This window comes from Suricata suricatta, chromosome 10, assembly GCF_006229205.1.
Source record: "Suricata suricatta isolate VVHF042 chromosome 10, meerkat_22Aug2017_6uvM2_HiC, whole genome shotgun sequence".
Taxonomy (NCBI): Eukaryota; Metazoa; Chordata; class Mammalia; order Carnivora; family Herpestidae; genus Suricata; species Suricata suricatta.
The window spans coordinates 24077505-24095442 of NC_043709.1; the positions used below are offsets into that span (position 1 = coordinate 24077505).

At 38.7% G+C, this 17938-nt stretch overlaps 1 protein-coding gene and 1 pseudogene across 2 annotated transcripts in view; both read left to right on the top strand.

Moving 5' to 3' along the window:
• Positions 1-17938, top strand: part of NTN4 (netrin 4) — a 129760-nt gene that overhangs the window by 39057 nt on the left and 72765 nt on the right. For both annotated transcript variants that reach the window (XM_029955596.1, XM_029955597.1), the window contains exon 3: positions 9476-9754. In XM_029955596.1, the coding sequence (XP_029811456.1) occupies positions 9476-9754 (279 nt within the window). The remainder of the gene's footprint in view (positions 1-9475; positions 9755-17938) is intronic.
• LOC115303908 lies at positions 10018-13509 on the top strand (annotated as a pseudogene).

Below are 17938 nucleotides of genomic sequence, written 5' to 3' on the forward strand. Positions count from 1 at the left end.
AAGCAGAGCATCAACAAGGAAACAACAGCTTTGAATGACACTCTGGATTAAATGGACTTAACAGGTATAGTCAGAGCATTTCCTTCTAAAACAACAGAATATGCATTCTTTTCAAGTGCTCATGGAACAGTCTCAGGAATAGATCACATAATGGGTCATAAATCAGGCTCCAACCAGTACAAAAAGTCCGAGATCAAACCATGCATGTTTAGGGTTTCAGATGACAACACTAAAACTTGAAGTCAATCACAAGAAAAAATTTGGAAACTGTGGCGCCTGGATGGCTCAGTCGGTTAAGCATCCAACTTCAGCTCAGGTCATGATCTCACAGTTGTGGGTTTGAGCCCCGCATCAGACTCTTTGCTGACAGCTGGCTCAGAGCCTGGAGCCTGCTTCAGATTCTGTGTCTCCCCCTCTCTCTGACCCTCCCCTGCTCATGCTGTCTCTCTCAAAAATAAATAAAACATTAAAAAAAATTTTTTTTAATTTGGAAAGACCACAAACACATGGAGGTTAAAGAACATCCTACTAGAGAATGAACAGATTAGCCAGTAAGTTAAAAAAGAAATTAAAAAATAAACGAAAGCAAGTGAAAATGAAAACATGGCAGTCCAAAACCTTTGGGATGCAGCAAAGATGTTTGTAAGAGGGAAATATATAGCAATACAGGTCTTACTCGAGAAGCAAGAGAAGTCTCAAATACACAACCTAAACCTACACCTAAATCTGGAAAAATAACAGCAAATAAAACCTAAAACCAGCAGAAGAAGGGAAACAATGAAGATTAGAGGATAAATAAATGATGTAGAAAACAGATAAATGAAACTAGGAGCTGGTTCTTTGAAAGAATAAACAAAACTGATAAAACTCCTAGCTAGACTTATCAAAAAGAAAAGAGAAAGGATCCAAATAAATAAAATCACAAATGAAAGAGAAGAGATCACAACCAATACTGCAGAAATACAATTGTAAGAGAATATTATAAGCAATTATATGCCAACAAACTGGGCAATCTAGAAGAAATGGATAAATTCCTAGAAACATGTAAACTACCAAAACTGAAACAGGAAGAATAGAAAATTTGAACAGACCCATAACCAGGGAAGAAATTGACTTGCTTATCAAAAATCTCCCAACAAATAAGAGTCCAGAGCCGGATGGCTTCCCAATGAGTTTCTACCAAACATTTAAAGAAGAGTTAACACCTATTTTTTTCAAGCTGTTCCAAAAAATAGAAATAGAAGGAAAATTTCCAAACTTATTCTGAGGCCAGCATTACCTTGATTTCAAAACCAGACTGAGGTCCCACTAAAAAAAGGATAATGACAGACCAATATCCCTGATGAACATGGATGCAGAAATTCTCAAGAAGATTCTAGCAAATCAAATCCAACAGAACATTAAAGGAATTATTCACCACAATCAAGTAGGATTATTTATTCCTGGTCTGCAAGGGTGGTTCAATATCCAAAAATCAATCCACCTCATGCATCATAAGGTGGGGCATCCTTATGACCCTTATGATCTTCTCAGTAAATGCAATAAAAGCACTTGACAAAATACAGCATCATTTCTTGATTAAAACCTTCAAGAAAGTAAGGATAGAAGGAACATACCTCAACATCATAAAAGCCATATACAAACGACCCACAGTTAATATCATCATCAATGAAAAAAAAAATAAACTGAGAGCTGTTCCCTTAAGGTCAGAAATACAACAGGGATGTCCACTCTCACCACTGTTGTTCAACATGGTACTGGAAGTCCTAGCCTCAACAATCAGACAATAAAAGGAAATAAAAGGCATCCAAATCAGAAAGGAAGAAGTCAAACTTTCACTCTTCACAGACGACATAATACTCTATGTAGAAAACATGAAAGACTCCACCAAAAAATTGCTAGAACTGATACATGAATTCAGCAAAGCCAAAGGATAAAAAATCAATGTACAGAAATCTGTTGCATTTCTATACACCAATAATGAAGCTGCAGAAAGAGAAATCAATTTACAATTCCACTAAAAACCATAAAAATGCTAGGAATAAACCTAGCCAAAAAGGTAAAATATCTGTACTCTGAAAACTATGGAACACTTATGAAAGAAATTGAAGAAGACACACAAAAAAATGGAAAGATATTCCACATGTAAGGTTGAAAGAGCAAATAGTGTTAAAATGTTTATATTACCCAAAGCAATATTCACTATAATCTCTATCAAAATAACACCAGCATTTTTCACAGAGCTAAAACAAAACAATTCTAAAATTTGTATGGAACCAAAAAGACCCTGAATAGCTAAAGTAATGTTGAAAAAGAAAAGCCAAAGCTGGAGGTATCACAATTCTGGACTTCAAGCTATATTACAAAGCTGTCATCATCAAGACAGTATGGTACTGGCATAAAACAGACACATAGATTAATGGAACAGAATAGAAAACCCAGATATGAACCCACAAATGTGTGGTCAACTCATCTTCAACAAAACAGGAAAGAATATCCAATAAAAAATTCTCTTGAGCAAAAGTTGCTGGGAAAACTGAACAGCAACATGCAGAAGAAAACCTGGACCACTTTCTTACACCATACACAAAACTAAATTCAAACTGGATGAAAGACATAAATAAATGTGAGATAGGAGACCATAAAAATCCTAGAGAACACAGGCAGCAACTTCTTTGCTTTCAATTGTAGCAGCTTCTTACAAGACATGGCACTGGAGGCAAGGGAAACAAAGGCAAAAATGAACTATTATGACTTCCTCAAGTTATAAAGCTTCTGCACAGTGAAGGAAACAATCAACAAAGCTAAAAGGCAACCAATGGAATAGGAGAAGATATTTGCAAAGGACACATCAGATAAAGGGCTAGTATTCAGAATCTATAAAGAACTTACCAAACTCAACACCCAAAAAATAAACAACCCAGTTAAGAAATGGGCAAAAGACATAAGTAGACATTTCTCCAAAGAAGACATACAAATGAAAAAGTGCTCAATATCACTTATCATCAGGGAAATAAAAATCAAAACCACAATGAGATACCACCTTAAACCTGTCAGAATGGCTAAATTAACAACTCAGGAAACAACAGATGTTGGTGAGGATGTGGAGAAAGGGGTACCCTCTTATACAGCTGGTGGTAATGCAAACTGGTACAGCCACTCTGGAAAGCAATATGGAGGTTCCTCAAAAAGTTAAAAACAGAGCTACCTACCCAACAATTGCACTAGGTATTAATCCAAAGGATACAAAAGTACTGATTCAAAGGGGCACATGCATCCCAAGATTATAGCAGCATTATCCACAAGAGCCAAAGTATGGAAAGAGCCCAAATGTCTATCAACTGATGAATGAATATATATATATATATATATATATACATACACATATATATATGTATGTATGTATATACATACATATCAGAAATAAGTCAGAGAAAGACAAATACTATATGATTTCAGTCATATGTGGAATTTAAGAAAGAAAACAGATGAACATAGGGGAAGGGAAGGAAAAATAAAATGTTAACAGAAAGGGAGGCAAACCATAACAGATTCTTAAATATACAGAACAACTGAGCTTTGATAGCAGAGAGGTGGGTAGGGGCATGGGCTAAATGGGTGATGAGCATTAAGATAGGCACTTATTGTGATGAGCATTGAGTCACTAAATTCTACTCCTGAAACCAATACTACACTATACATTGACTAACCTTAATTTAAATAAAAACTTGGAAGAAAAAAACCTAGTAAATTAGTAAATAAAGAAGAGATTAAGCCCAAAATAACTAGAAGAAAGTGAGTAATAAAAATAAAAGCAAAAATGAAAAAGAAAAACGAGAGAAAATCATTGAAAGCAAAAGCTGTTCTGATAACATAAAAGATTTGGGAATTTTAAAAACCATTAAAGAACAATTGTGGTTATGATCCTAAAGCTTCCAGATTTGGTAAATAAGAAAACTAGACCACAAACCATGGAAAAGCTGTAATATTTGTATGTGTTTGGGTGCTTAATCATGCCTGCCTGACCCATTTTCTTAAGAACATGAAAGACTGTGTGTGCTGTTGGGGAGAAGGAATCCATAAAACCATTTGAAATGTATTACATATTTTTACGTAGGTATTTATACATATATGTGTGTGTTCACACACTTCACATCAAGAGTGTGGGATTGTGGTAAGAACATTTTGCCTTTTTTATTTTTCTAAATCCTATTACCTATTTGACTTCCACTTTTTATTTATTTTTTTTCCATAATATTTTATTGTCAAATTGTTTTCCAGACAACACCCAGTGCTCTTCCCCTCAAGTGCCCTCCACCGTCACCACCACCTGTCTTCCCCCCTCCCCCCTCCCCCCCAACCCTCAGTTCATTCTCAGCTTTCAATAGTGACTTCCACTTTTTAAAAGTGCTATTTGGAAAAATAGTTCATTCATTTATTCATTCAATGTAATTATGAAATGCTATAGTATGCCAGGGACATGCTGGGAGACACAGCTGTTAACCAGACAAACAAGATCCCTGCCCACTGAGCGGAGTCTATTTTGTGATACAGACAAGTAAATAAGCAATAAAAATGTACTAGCATGATTGGGGCACCTGGATGATTCAGTCGGTTGGGTGTCCAAATCTTGATTTCAACTCAGGTCATGATCCCAGGGTCATAGGATCAAGCCCCACGTTGGGCCTTAAGATTCTCTCTCTCTCCCTCTGCCCGTCTCCCCCACTCATGCTCTTTCTCTCTAAAATAAAAATAAAGAACAATGTACTAGCATGGAAAGACCATTGCCAACAGAATCCACAAGATGGGCAATCAACCTGGACCTGAAATATTCCTCAAGCTAGTTGCTAAAAAGAATTTTTTTTAAGTGATAACTAAGTTTCTTGAATTACTGTGATCTAACATAGGCAATAAAATTTTAGTTACAGAGCAATGTGTAAGTCTGAGTTTGGTACTGAAAGAATTCCTGTCTATTATGTACCTAATATTTACTTCTTATTCTGTTCGTATTGTATTAAATTCTGTTGAAAGTTTCATCCCAGAGTAAAAATAGGACATATGGAATGCCATTTTAACTAATTTTCACTATTATTGAGAGTTAGAAAAGAAAGAACATATAGGTAATTCTAACCTGTTCAGAACGTTTTTGGGATCTCTTTGTTAAACTAAGGCATAAGAAATGGCAGAGCCTAAGCCAAAAATCCAGATCCTTAGGGAAAGCTTGAGGGATTCCGGGCTTGAAAAGCAATACCAGAGAACTGTGAAGATTCCAAATATTAGGTAGGAAAGGGTTTGTGATTCACTCAGAAGCTCAGGTATATTTTAAGATTATGTATTTCATTTAAACCATTGATTTCACTTTTGGACATGTATCTTCAGGATATTATTATAAACTTCTGCATTTTAGCTATAAGATTGTGAAAACAATCTAGATGCCTAACAACAGAACCTGGTTAAATAAGTTATGTCACATCCACACTATGAAATCCTAACCAGGTTTTTAAATTATAACGGAGAGTTTCTCAAACTTCATTGTGCATCAGAATCATCTGGAAGGCTTGTTGAAACCCAGATTCCTGGGCTCCATCTCCAGTTTCTGAGTCAGTCAGCCTAGAATTTGCATTTCAAAACTAGTTCCCAGGTTGATACTGATGCTGTGGGTCTGGGAGCCACATTTTGAGAACCACTGCTGTGTAATTATTTTTACTGAATTAGAAAAAATTCACAAGGTGTTGTTAAGTTGAAACAAAGTGGTTTAGATTATATTCTATATGTATATATACAGAAGTTTAGGTGGGAAAATACTGTGGAGTTGGTATTCCTGGTTGTCTTTGGGATTGCATTGTAGATTCTTAATGTCTTCTACATTTTGAGTGACAGATTTCTCTGTAATGAGCGTAGTATACTTACTGAAACATAATCCACTTTCTTAATTTGAAAAATAAGATCAGGAAGTCCTGGCCAATAGCCCTGACAAGCTGGAAACATCGAAATAGGCTTGATTCTAGCTCTCTTCTGGCTTGTTAGCTATGTCTTGCAGGAGCAGCCCTAGACAGAGGAAAAGTGTTGGGCCCAGAGAGATACATCCTGTTCCTGATGGGGAAAAAAACAGAAGAGGCTGATATATGAAGGCTTCTACCCTTTTCCTTACTTCATGTTAGTAGGGCCATGCAGGCTACTTCTGGAGATGTTTGAAGAAAAACTGGGTGGGACCCAAAGGGCGACCTGCCAGAAGTTGGAAGCATCTGGATTGGCGCACTCTTTGTTTCCTGACTCAGGGTCGATCCATTTCCCAGAGTATCAGATTAAGGCGTCTCCTTTCTGGAAAAAAGATTTCATGGTTTAAATTCCCGTTCACTTTGTGTCTGCGGCACTCTGCTGTCTCCTTTCCAGCATGCAGCCTCAGGGGTCATGATGTCCCTTCCCTGCTGATATCAGCGTGCCAACTGTGGTGTCATGCACACTAAGCACAAAGCCGCCATTCAGCTTCCACAGTCTGGGTTCGGGAAGCAAAAGAGCTCCTAAGTTCCTACAAACCTTGACAGATCTTCCTCTAGCCTTACATGTGCTAAGTGATCCTCGGGAAACAGGGGCTATAGGGGGTGGGGGAGAGGGCACTAGGATAAATGTCAAGGATAAATATGTGATAGGAACAGAGAGAACAAACAGTACCACCAATGTTGAGGAAAAGGAAGGGTGGGCCACAGTTTAGAGAAGGATGCCATATACTTTCAGTGGAATACTTACTTGGTGAGCACTGTGACCCTTTTCCGTGTCCTTGTGTTACTATGGTTGATAACCCAGGAGGTAGCCACATTATTGATTTTATTTTGGATAAGTTCTCTTCACGAATGTCTAACAGAATGCCAGTATTGGGGGTGTAATTTGAAAAATAAGTGTCACATAAAACTCACAATGGATTCAATGCTTTTTATTTCTTAATGACTCAAAATGTAAAAACATGCTGTGATTTAGGCTATCATTGAAAGAGACATTACTTCCATATTGACTTTCAAGTAGGTGACATATGTTGCTTTCTACCACGTTACATGTGAATAAATGGCACAGAATATTGTTAAAGTTTAGGATGCAACTTTTTCCAAGGTTTGCAAGTTCAAAAATAGCTAGAAATGCAGAGGCTGGTTAATGATTCAGTTATTTCTAACTGTTTTTATAAGTTCCTACCTCTTCCCTTCTAGTGTTATAACATGAATTCAGTGTGTGAAGCTGGTTAGGACCTTATAAAAGGAAGTTAAGTTATTTAAAATTCTTACCTATTACTTAAATGCCAAGAACAATGCTATAATCAATCAATTAATTTACCAAGAATTTATTGAATGCTTCCTCTGTGTCAGGCACTCTCCTGGGATCAGCAATTATCCTCAAGAAGTTTACTTTCTAGACCAGGAAGACAGTAAAACATTAAAGCACAACTCAATGTGACAATTGGTAATAAGCGCTAAGAACAAAAATGAGGCAGGGCTCCTATGAGGACTTTGTATTTTATTCTGAGAGAAATGGGAGGTCTTTGGTGGGGGTAGATATAAGCAGTGACATGATCTAACTTCTGTTTATAGAGAATCACTATGGCTGCTGGATGGAGAATTGGCTGTGGAGGCCAAGTATCCGTTGAATTATCACTCCTTCCCCCAAAGTTACATTTCATTTAGGACAGTTCTGCACCTAAGTAGGGCTGGAGATGTGATCCTGCACGGTTGAGTCTTGCCTTTTCATCCTTTCAGCGCAAAATCAATTCTTAAAATGAAATTTTTGTATCTGAAGTATTCCTTAAGAAAATTCTTTTCCTACAGAGCTACTTTTTAGATACATTCTCTCTAAATGGGAGTTTATCCAAAGCCTACTTTTTAATAATTATTTACTTTCATACTACTTGATTATCAAAATATTTCTGAGTTTTTTGTGAATAGAGTTTTAACATATCTTTAAACAGCCAAGAGATAACCTAAAGATTTTTCAGCGGAGCTTTGTGTCTCTTATATAAATGAACAAGACTGCTTAAGGTTTTGTTCTGTTTTTTTTTTTTTTAAGCCTGCATAACAAGGTATAACTTGGTGTTGGTCTCCTTATAATACTGTTTTATGTTATGAGATAGTTTGAAATTCCTTTTTTTTATATTCATTGCTTTCCACTGGCAGTGATTTTCTCTCCCACCAGCCTTATTTCCCCAAAGTTAAAACATCTATTAGAGAAGTTTGTACCACTTCCCCCCAGGGCTCCTTATATTATCCCCATGTAATGTATGGACACACACACATGCCCAAAGTCCGTCCCTCCTGAGTCTTTCTCCCTCTGGTTTCCTCCTCAGAACTAAAGTTCTAAATTGCCTTGCAAGTCTATCTATAACATACACAATAAAAAGTTTTATTACTTACACTTTACATTTAGCCAAAATACTGTTAACTAACTTGATCAGCCATTTTATTCTCTACATTTGGACTTAAGGGACTTTTAACTAATTTCAAAAATCAAATCCACCCTGAGACAACTGTATAATTACTATCCATAAGAATATTCTAAGAATGGGGCACCTGGGTGGCTCAGTCAGTTAAGCGTCCAGCTTCGGCTCAGGTCATGATCTCACGGTTCCTGGGTGTGAGCCCCACATCTGGCTCTGTGCTGACAGCTCAGAGCCCAGAGCCTGCTTCAGATTCTGTGTCTCCTTCTCTCTCTGACCCTCCCCTGCTCGTGCTGTCTCTCTCTGTCTCTCAAAAATATATTTAAAATTTTTTAAAAAATTAAAAAAAAGAATATTCCAAGAATGTGCCACAAGCTTGGAAGGCAGATCCAGAAAAGGAGAACCAAAAGTATTCATAGCAACAGTGGTCCCAATTAATAACCGATTAGCCTTTGAAGGGTCACACCTCACTTGGAAATAGAAGTGTCTGGATCTTGATTTTGGTGCGTCTATTCTTCCCCTTCTTAATCCATTCTCCTCATAGAAGGGAGAGTTATCTTTTTTAAAAAATGTAAGTCAGATGATATCACTTTTCTGCATATGACCCTCCAGTGGCTTCCACTACAGTTAGAATAACTACCATGGCCTTGAAAGGACTCTCAATTCATGATCTGTCATGTACTGGCTCCATCCTCTTCTCTAAAAACTGTCCCCTTGTTTCCTGGACTTCAGTCACACTGGCCTTGTTGTTCATCCTTTAATAAGTCAAGCTTGATTCAGCTTCAAGGCCTTTAAACTCGCTGTTCCTTCTGTCCAGAATGCTCTTCCCCCCAGATCTTTGCATGACTGCCTTCATCTCAAGAGTAAGGTCTCTGCTGGTTACTCTGTTTATGCTTCTGCATCCAAACAGGCAGCACACCTGTGTGATCAAGGTCTAAAACCCTCTCATCTTATCACTTCAAATGACAAAAGGTGTAGATCAAACCAAAACTGTATGAGACAAACACTTTGGGGTTTGCACACAGTCCTATGCACTCATGGTATTTTCTTTCTCTACAGGTCATTTTCAGAGCTTTGTCACCACCATATGATGCAGAGAACCCTTATAGTGCCAAAGTGCAGGAGCAATTGAAGATCACCAACCTCCGTGTGCAGCTGCTAAAACGACAGTCTTGTCCCTGTCAGAGAAATGACCTGATCACAAAGCCTCAACATTTTACACATTATGCAATCTATGATTTCATTGTCAAGGGCAGCTGCTTCTGTAACGGCCATGCGGATCAATGCGTTCCTGTTGATGGCTTCAGACCTGTCAAGGCCCCAGGAGCATTCCACATGGTATGTAAAACAATTCTTCACCTTTGAAAAAGAAACCAGAAGTTACTTTCAGCTTTGGGCATTGATAATTTAAGTTCCCTTAGAGTTGGTCTGTGCTCACGTTGTACACCCTGTTTCTTCCTCTGCTGATTCACTCCTCTGACTCCATACCCATCTTTTAAAGTGCCAATTAACTTGTGTTTTAGTCTTCAATTTTAGAATTATAAATAGTCAAGTATGATAACCAGATTCCTTAGAATACATCCATGCCAATTTTTAGTGCCATGACCTTCAGATATGAAGTGTAAGGTGAGCAGTAGGAGAGGTTGGCATAATCATATTAGTGGCATTATCACACAGAAGCCAGCTTTGACAATAAATGGGGACCATTGTTGAAGACATTTCAAAGTGGAAAAACTAAGAATCTCAGTTTAATGCCTGGTATCTTTTGCTGTTCAGCCAATAGAATGGATAATAATTCTCCTCTGTGAAGAGTTGGCCTGACCCCCTCTCACCCTAAACCATGGTTAAACTCTCTTTCCTCTGCGTTCACATATCTCCTTGTGCTTTCCTCTCAACTTTTACTTGTCTGCACCTCCCAGGAGATCACAAACTCCTGAGGACAGGGGCTGCATGATCTCTGTAGGCTGGTGTGTTACCTGAGCCAGAATTAGGTGTTTGGTAGGTGTCTGATTGAGTGATAGCAACTTAGGAATAAAAAGATAATGAGAAATTATTGTCATTGTCCTCACATCACCTTCTTCCAAAAAACAAGTTTTTTGGGGGTTTTTTTTTTTGTTTTTTTTTTTTTTTTTGCCTTCTTGGGATGTACCCAAAGCTTTGGAGATTGGGCAAGGGAAGGCAAGTAGGAGAGCACTCCAATTTTAAAATTTTATATTTTTCTCTGATACTTCAGATTGAAGCAAAAAAATAAATAAATAAAAATTTGAAGATCTCAAGCTATTCTTATTTCATTTTGTAGAGAGGAGACTCCCACATTTGTCATCTTTCTACCAGCCCCGATAGAGTTGAGGACAGGGCCATAAAGTATCATGAACCAGTTAGCTAGCAGGGAAGTTTGTATTTGCTGGGCTAAGTTCCTGGGGTGCAGGACAGCACTGGGGTAACTCTGACTATGCTAGAGTTTCAAAAACAAAATGCTTTTACCCTAGAAATGAAACTGGGGCTCCCAAGTTGGAGAAAATGCAGCATTCACCTAACAAACTAGTTTGCAAACACTAATGGATCTTTGAACTCACATTGCTTTAAATAAAGGATGTACTAATTTATAATACCTAAGCTAACTGGGTTCAGGTATGATTGAAATAGAAAATAACCCAGGGGCACCTGGGTGGCTCAGTTGGTTAAGCATCCCACTTTTTATTTCCACCCAGGTCATGATCTCCTTTGGTTCGTGAGGTTGAGCCCCAGGTTGAGCTCCATGCTAACAGCGTGGAGGCTGCTTGGGATTCTCTCTCCTCTCTGCCCCTGCCCCTCCTAAATAAGCAAACATTTAAAAAAAAAAAAAAAGGAACCCAGACATTCTAGACATGTCAATCTACTCAGCTGTAACTAGGAAGTTTGTATGAGGTAGAGAGCCAATAATTCTGCCACTAAATGAATTAGTGAAAGGAGAGCATGCTGGCTACAATGGACCGAATGTTTGTGTCCCTCCAAAATTCATATGTTGAAAACCTAATCACAGTGTGATGGTATGTGGAGGTGGGGGGAATTAGGTCATGAGAGTAGAGCCCTCATGAATGGGATTAGTGGCCTTAAGAGACCAGAGAGCTAGCTAGCTCTCTTTCTGCCACGTGAGGATACAATGAGCAGGCAGCAGGCTGTAAACTGAAAGAGGGTCTTTATGAGAACCTGACTGTGCCGGCACCCTGATCTTGCACTTCCAGTCTCCAGAATTGTGAGAAGTAAATTTCTTTTGTTCATAAGCCACAAGCTGGTCAAGGGATCAAATCTGGAAAACTACAAGCTGAAGACCAACTACACTGGCCACACAGATGTGACTGTCTCTCCAGATGGATTCCTCTGTGCTTCTGGAGGCAGAGATGGCCAGGCCATGCTGTGGGTCCTCAACAAAGGCAAGTACCTTCATGCCCTAGATGGCAAGGATATCATCAATGCCCTGTGATTCAGCCCCCACCACTGTTGGCTCTGTGCTGCCACGGGCCACAGCATCAAGATCTAGGGCTCCAAGGGTAAGATCATTGTAGATTAGCTGACACAAGAAGTTATCACTACAAGTAGCAAGACAGAGCCTCCCCAGTGTACCTCCCCAGCCTGGTCTGCTGATAGCCAGACTGTTGGCTGGCTCCACAGACAACCTGGTGCAGGTGTGACAGATGACCATCAGCACTCCCTAGAAATATATGCCAGAGCTTTAGAAATTAAAAAATGGCTTTCTGGCTTAAAAAAAAAAGAGAGAGAATTCTATTAACTGTGCTAAATTCAAAAAGGGATAAATACAGAGTTATGAGAAACTTTTGTAAAAGTCTTAAAATATGACTACTCTATACAGTCTTCTGACAGCAAGAAAACTGTGAGCCAAAGAGGCTGAGACTCCATTTCGGCACCACTGGCCCTCCACTCCATTCTGCCACTGCCCACTGAACCTCTTGCTGCCACCCTGGTCCTGCTGCACTCTGGCAGCATCCTCTCTAAAATCACCACCATCATCCACCTCAACCTCACCACCTGGCCTCTGCAAGAGTCGAAAGAAGAATCTGGCAGGTGGTGCTTACCAGGGTAATGGGAAACCTTATATCCTCCCTAGCATCTGTAAGGCAAAGGCCCAGATTGCTGCAAAAAATATGGACAAAGAATATCCGCCCCTTGCAGGACTGGCTGAATTTTGCAAGGCATCTATAGGACAAGTCCTGGGAGAGGACAGCAAAGGGTTGAAAACTGGCCAGTATATCACTGTGCAGACTATTTCTGGAATTGAGGCCCTGAGGATCAAAGCTAGTTTTCTGCAAATATTTTTTAAGATTGGCTAAGATGTCTTTTCTAACCAAACCATCAGACACACTAGCATGCAGCTGCAAAGTTATCAATACTATGATCCCAAGACTTGTGGCTTTGACTTTACAAGCACCATGGGGGACATTTCAAAAATGCCAGAGCAAAGTGTTCTTCTGTACATGTATGCCCACAATCCCATGGAAGTGGACCCTCATCCTGAGCAATAGAAGGAAATAGCAACAGCGGTAAAAAAAAGAATCTCTCTACATTCTTTGACATGGCCTACCAAGCCTTTGCCAGTAGTGATGGTAACAAGGATGCCTACACTGTACACTACTTCACTGAAGAGGGTATTAATGTTTGTCTCTGTCAATCCTACCCCAAGAACATGGGCTTATATGGTAAGCGTGTGGGAGACTTCACTGTGGTCTGCAAAGATACTGATGAAGTTAGAGGGGTGGACTCACATTGAAGACATTGATCCATCCCATGTATTCCAGCCCTCCTCTCAATGGAGCCCTGGTTGCCTTGACCATTCTGACCAGCCTAGATTTTGAAAAACAGTGGTTGTAAGAAGTGCAAGTCATGGCCAGCTGCATCATTAGCATGCGGATTCGGCTGCTCTCCAGCCTCAAGAAGGAGGACTTCTCCCACAATGGGTAGCACATCCCTGGCCAGACTGGCATATTTTGTTTCACAAGGCTAAAGCCTGAACAGGTGGAGCAGCTGACCAAGGAGTTCTCAACTATATGACAAAAGTCAGCCTCATCTTTATATTAAGGATCATCTTGGACAACTGAGCTTTCTTGTTCATGACATTCATTCAGTCACCAAATAATTTCCCAGATAAGAGGGAACAGTCAACTGTCCTGTCTTCAGCCTCTGTATTTGTGAGATTCACAGGATGAAGGAGGGAGGAGGTGATTGACGGATCATTTCTTTCAACCATACTTAACACTCAGTGATTGTTTCTCAGAAAAGAACATGTAGTTAAACAGGAGAGACGCATCTGTAGTTGGTGTCTGGAACTGTGTGGCCTGAAACCAAATTCTCCCTCAGTTTTTTATCTACAACTTTTCTAAAGTAGTTTACATGTACAAGTCATATTCTTAAATGAAAACCATCAATCATGCCCTTGCAATATCACTGAAGCACCTTATGGTGTTGAGAGTTCCTCTGTGGATCCAGCCACGAGACATAGCCTTTTTAAAGGCTTTCTGAGAGGACCTAGTCCTAACATTAATGGTTAGCCTGTTTGTCTTCCCATGACTGAGCAATCTTATCAATAGATCATGTTACTGAAATCATGTTTTATGAAAAGCAGAATCTACTGCCACTGCAGCAAGGAAAATAAAAAAACTGCTTTTTCCTATCTTGTTTAAGAAAAAGAGAAAGAAGTTTCTCCTTTTTTAATGCATCAAAGCATTTTAATGCCTCCTCTTTCCCCTTATCCCTGCTGTTCTTTCCCTGAGGTACAAAGATCTCTAAGTAGCCTAGATTTTCATCCTGTTCTACTGCCTGATTGGCCACCAACCCCATTTTCTCAAGATTTGTTTATTTGAAGAATGAAGGATATAATTCGCTATTCATCCCATACCGTCATCTTTCTCAGCAAAGAATAGTGGAAGAGTAGGCAACTGCAATTTTTTTCAGCATCCTTTTTGATGATTGTTCAATTTTTTCCTGCTGGGTTTTGCCTCTGCACAGTGGGACCTCATACTATTGTTCACTGTGGCTGTGCAGTGTCGCATCTCACATCATGAGTTGGGTAATGCAGGGTAATACCAGGAAAGAGGATATTCTGGACCTTGGTGTTAACCTTGTGTGCTGCCAGCTGGGCTCAGGCTCCACCCTCTGGAAAGATAACAACCATCTGCTCTAATCATGTAGACTTATTGCAGCCTGGGTTCTCTGCCATAATGAAGTTACTGTAGAATGACCTTCCCTGCCCCCACAAAGAAAACTGGTAGCCTATATAAAGGATCTGGATAACCAAGTCAAGGGAATTATTTAGTGTTTTTCATTTTAAAAGGATGTTGGAATGAGAGGTCTCCATCCTCGAAGACCCTACGGGATTGGAATTTCACTTCCTTACTAATTTCAGGTCACTTTGAAATTGGAAGCAACTTCCTTTTAAAATACTAGTTTGAGAGGCCCAGGTTGCTCAGTTGGTTAAGTGTCTGACTCTCGATCTCAGCTCAGGTCTTGATCTCCGACTCATGCGTTCACATGAAGCCTACTTAAAATAAAATCATACTGGCTTTGTGTCATGCTGCTCCCCAATTTTCATATTAATTTCAGCAGCAGCAGTGGTAACCCCTAGTACTATAACTATAGCATGTGCCCAAACCAAGCACGACCAAGTCATACCTAGAGTGAGGGCAGGGTAAGGGATAAGAAACAGGCCAATGGCATGTCCGATGAAATCAAGTTCTATGAAAATTCTTACGGTCTCTACTCACTAAAAAAAAATTATCTTTGTTTTTTAAGCCATAAGCAATTGGACCAGCAGACGTTTACAATTAGAAATGGGAATCGTTCTGGTTTCAGATTTTTCCCATCCCTAAGCCTAAGTGCATTTTACTTTTATGTATTTTTCTGGATTATTATTAAACACCTGGTATTAAATTTGGGAACGATTGCCTCTTTTAAATGTGATATTTTTATTCCTATAACTGCTTAGGTGAGCAAATTGTACATTAAAAGCATAGTCTTTTGTGTAATTAGTGACATGGCCATCAGGTCATTTGTCCTCCTACATTTGTATGAACACTATTCACTTACATATGCAGCTATAAATAACGATTCATAAACCGTGCCTGTACAGTGGAAGGTAGTCCCTTGAGAAACACCATTCTTTTACTAGTCAGCTTGTCATAAGTAGGTGTGTATAAATATAACTTTGTTTAGCTCCACTTTTCTTTATAGTTGGTGGTCTTGAACCAGTAGCACTGGGAGCATTACCTGGGAACTTGTTAGAATTACCAGTCCTCAGGCCCCACCAGAGACCTACTGAATCAGAAACTCTACAGATGGGGTCCAGGTGATTTCAGTGCTTGCTAAAGTTTGAGAGCCGCCGCTTTATAGACGATACCAATTCATCTATGGCTCATATTGTTGTCAGGATGAGTAATTAATTAATGATGTGTGATTTTATGTGCTAGAATTTTTGATAGCTGATGACAATTAAGGAAGTTAATGGAAATGATACTTAATCTGTTTCTCAAGCTATCTAAGATTTTAGGGTCATTTTCTGCATGTGCGAGAGGGGAGCAGGTTGGTAGCCTCATTACCTTGAAACACTCCTCCTATGTCTTCTCCATGCTTCTCCTCCTTCCCAGATACATTCCCAAAAACATTCCATTTTTCTTTACCAGTCCAGTTTTTCCTCATCTGTTTATTTTACTGGAAGGCAGAACAATGAAGTGATTAAGATCTTAGCTTTGGAGTCAGATCTGGATTTGATTCACCACACCATTTGCTACTTAGTAACTTAGTCTCACTGAACCTTAGTTTCCCAAGAAAATAAGATCTACCTTATATAGTTTTGTGAGTTTGAAAGTTATGATAGCCTGTGCCTGGTATGTAGTAGCCACTACTGACATCACTATTACTATATGGTATTACCCAGCCACTTCTACTTCCTTCACATACACTTCTTCCCGTAACAACAAAACTAAATTGTAGCTTATGTGCTGTTTGACATGTTTACAAGGTTGGAGTCTTGTGACAAGGAAAACTTTGACTCAAGCCTGCTGGGATTCCAAACATTATGTAAAAAAGAGATCTTAAGGTTTTTCTCTTTGCAGCTGGAAAGGACTGATGTAGTTGTCTTTTTCCTAGCAGCTGGTGATTTTACAGCTGTTGGATGACAGATGGTAATAAGGAACATGGAACATTTCATTGTTTTAGTTAACATATCATCCATTGGATCCCACAGAAGTCTTAGAATACTGTGAGGGATTGTTTAAATGCCTTGCACTGTACTTGTTAAGATGGATTTTTCCTTTGTAATCAGAAACTCATTATCAAAGAGTATCAATATTTTAACTGGTGCATTCTAAATCTAAGAGTAAACACTAAAACCATGTGTAGAACCATTAAGTGGGGTTTGAGGGAAATGTCACTTAGCTACCTAGCTGTGTAAGGCAAGTGTTAGAATTACTCCATATAGTTTGATTTCAAACAAATTTTCTCATCTGAGTCTGAATACATTTAATTAAATGTTTTTGTTTGTACATCTCATATATCAAGTTGTATATTGTCAGAACAGGTTGAAGACCACATATTCCATCTTCAAAAAAAAATGTGCTGCGGAATAAGCCAAAAGTAATCATTAGAAACCTCTTAACTCTTCAAGGAATTACAGATAAGAACAAGGGCTTGAAAACAGTAATGAAGGCAGCAGCAAATCCCAATCATTTCATTTGTCAAATTAGGATCTGGAGGAAAGGGTAATCCTATCGCCAAAATGGTGCACAGTGTTGTATTCCAAATATTAAAATTATTATAAAGTCTGCCAATTTGATACAGTTAGTGTGAGATTATCCTTAATCCATTTTAAGGTCTTGACCTTCTTATTTCAATGTTCCTGTGTGTTACTATGTGATAGCTTTGTCATTAGTCCCTTGGCAATGAGTAACTACAGACACCACAGAAGGTGTACAGAATGTTGATTATACTTCATTTACTGCCTTGTGTTTTCTAGTAGAAGAGCAAGCCAGTAAGCTATGTTGATGGCAGGAAATTGTTAATGTTTTGTCTGTAAATATCCCCAATTAATCTAGCTTTATTTTCTCTTAAGACAGTAAGATATACTTTCTCTTAATGGAAAAAGTGGCCTAAGTATATTCTTTTCATTTGAATATCAGGAAACCAGAAGACTTTAGAACCAGAGGCATTACAAAACAATTTTTGCACTCATGAAAGAATTACCTATGGCGTTCCTTTCAAAGTTTTCCCCTGAATGCTTAAATATTTATTTGCAGGCCTCTGACTATTTCATAGAAAGGTTAAATGATAAAAGCAACTGAAAGCTAAATTGTTGGTGTCAGAGCTGACATTTTTGAAAGTAAAATATAAGTCAATGAAAAATGAAATTGGTTCTCCAAAATATATTTGTACATTCAACTCTTCATGAACATGCCTTCCAGAAAGTGAAACATCTATATTTATGTCAAAATTGGAAAATTTTTCAGATACAAAAATGAGTTTCTTTGACAAGTTTGA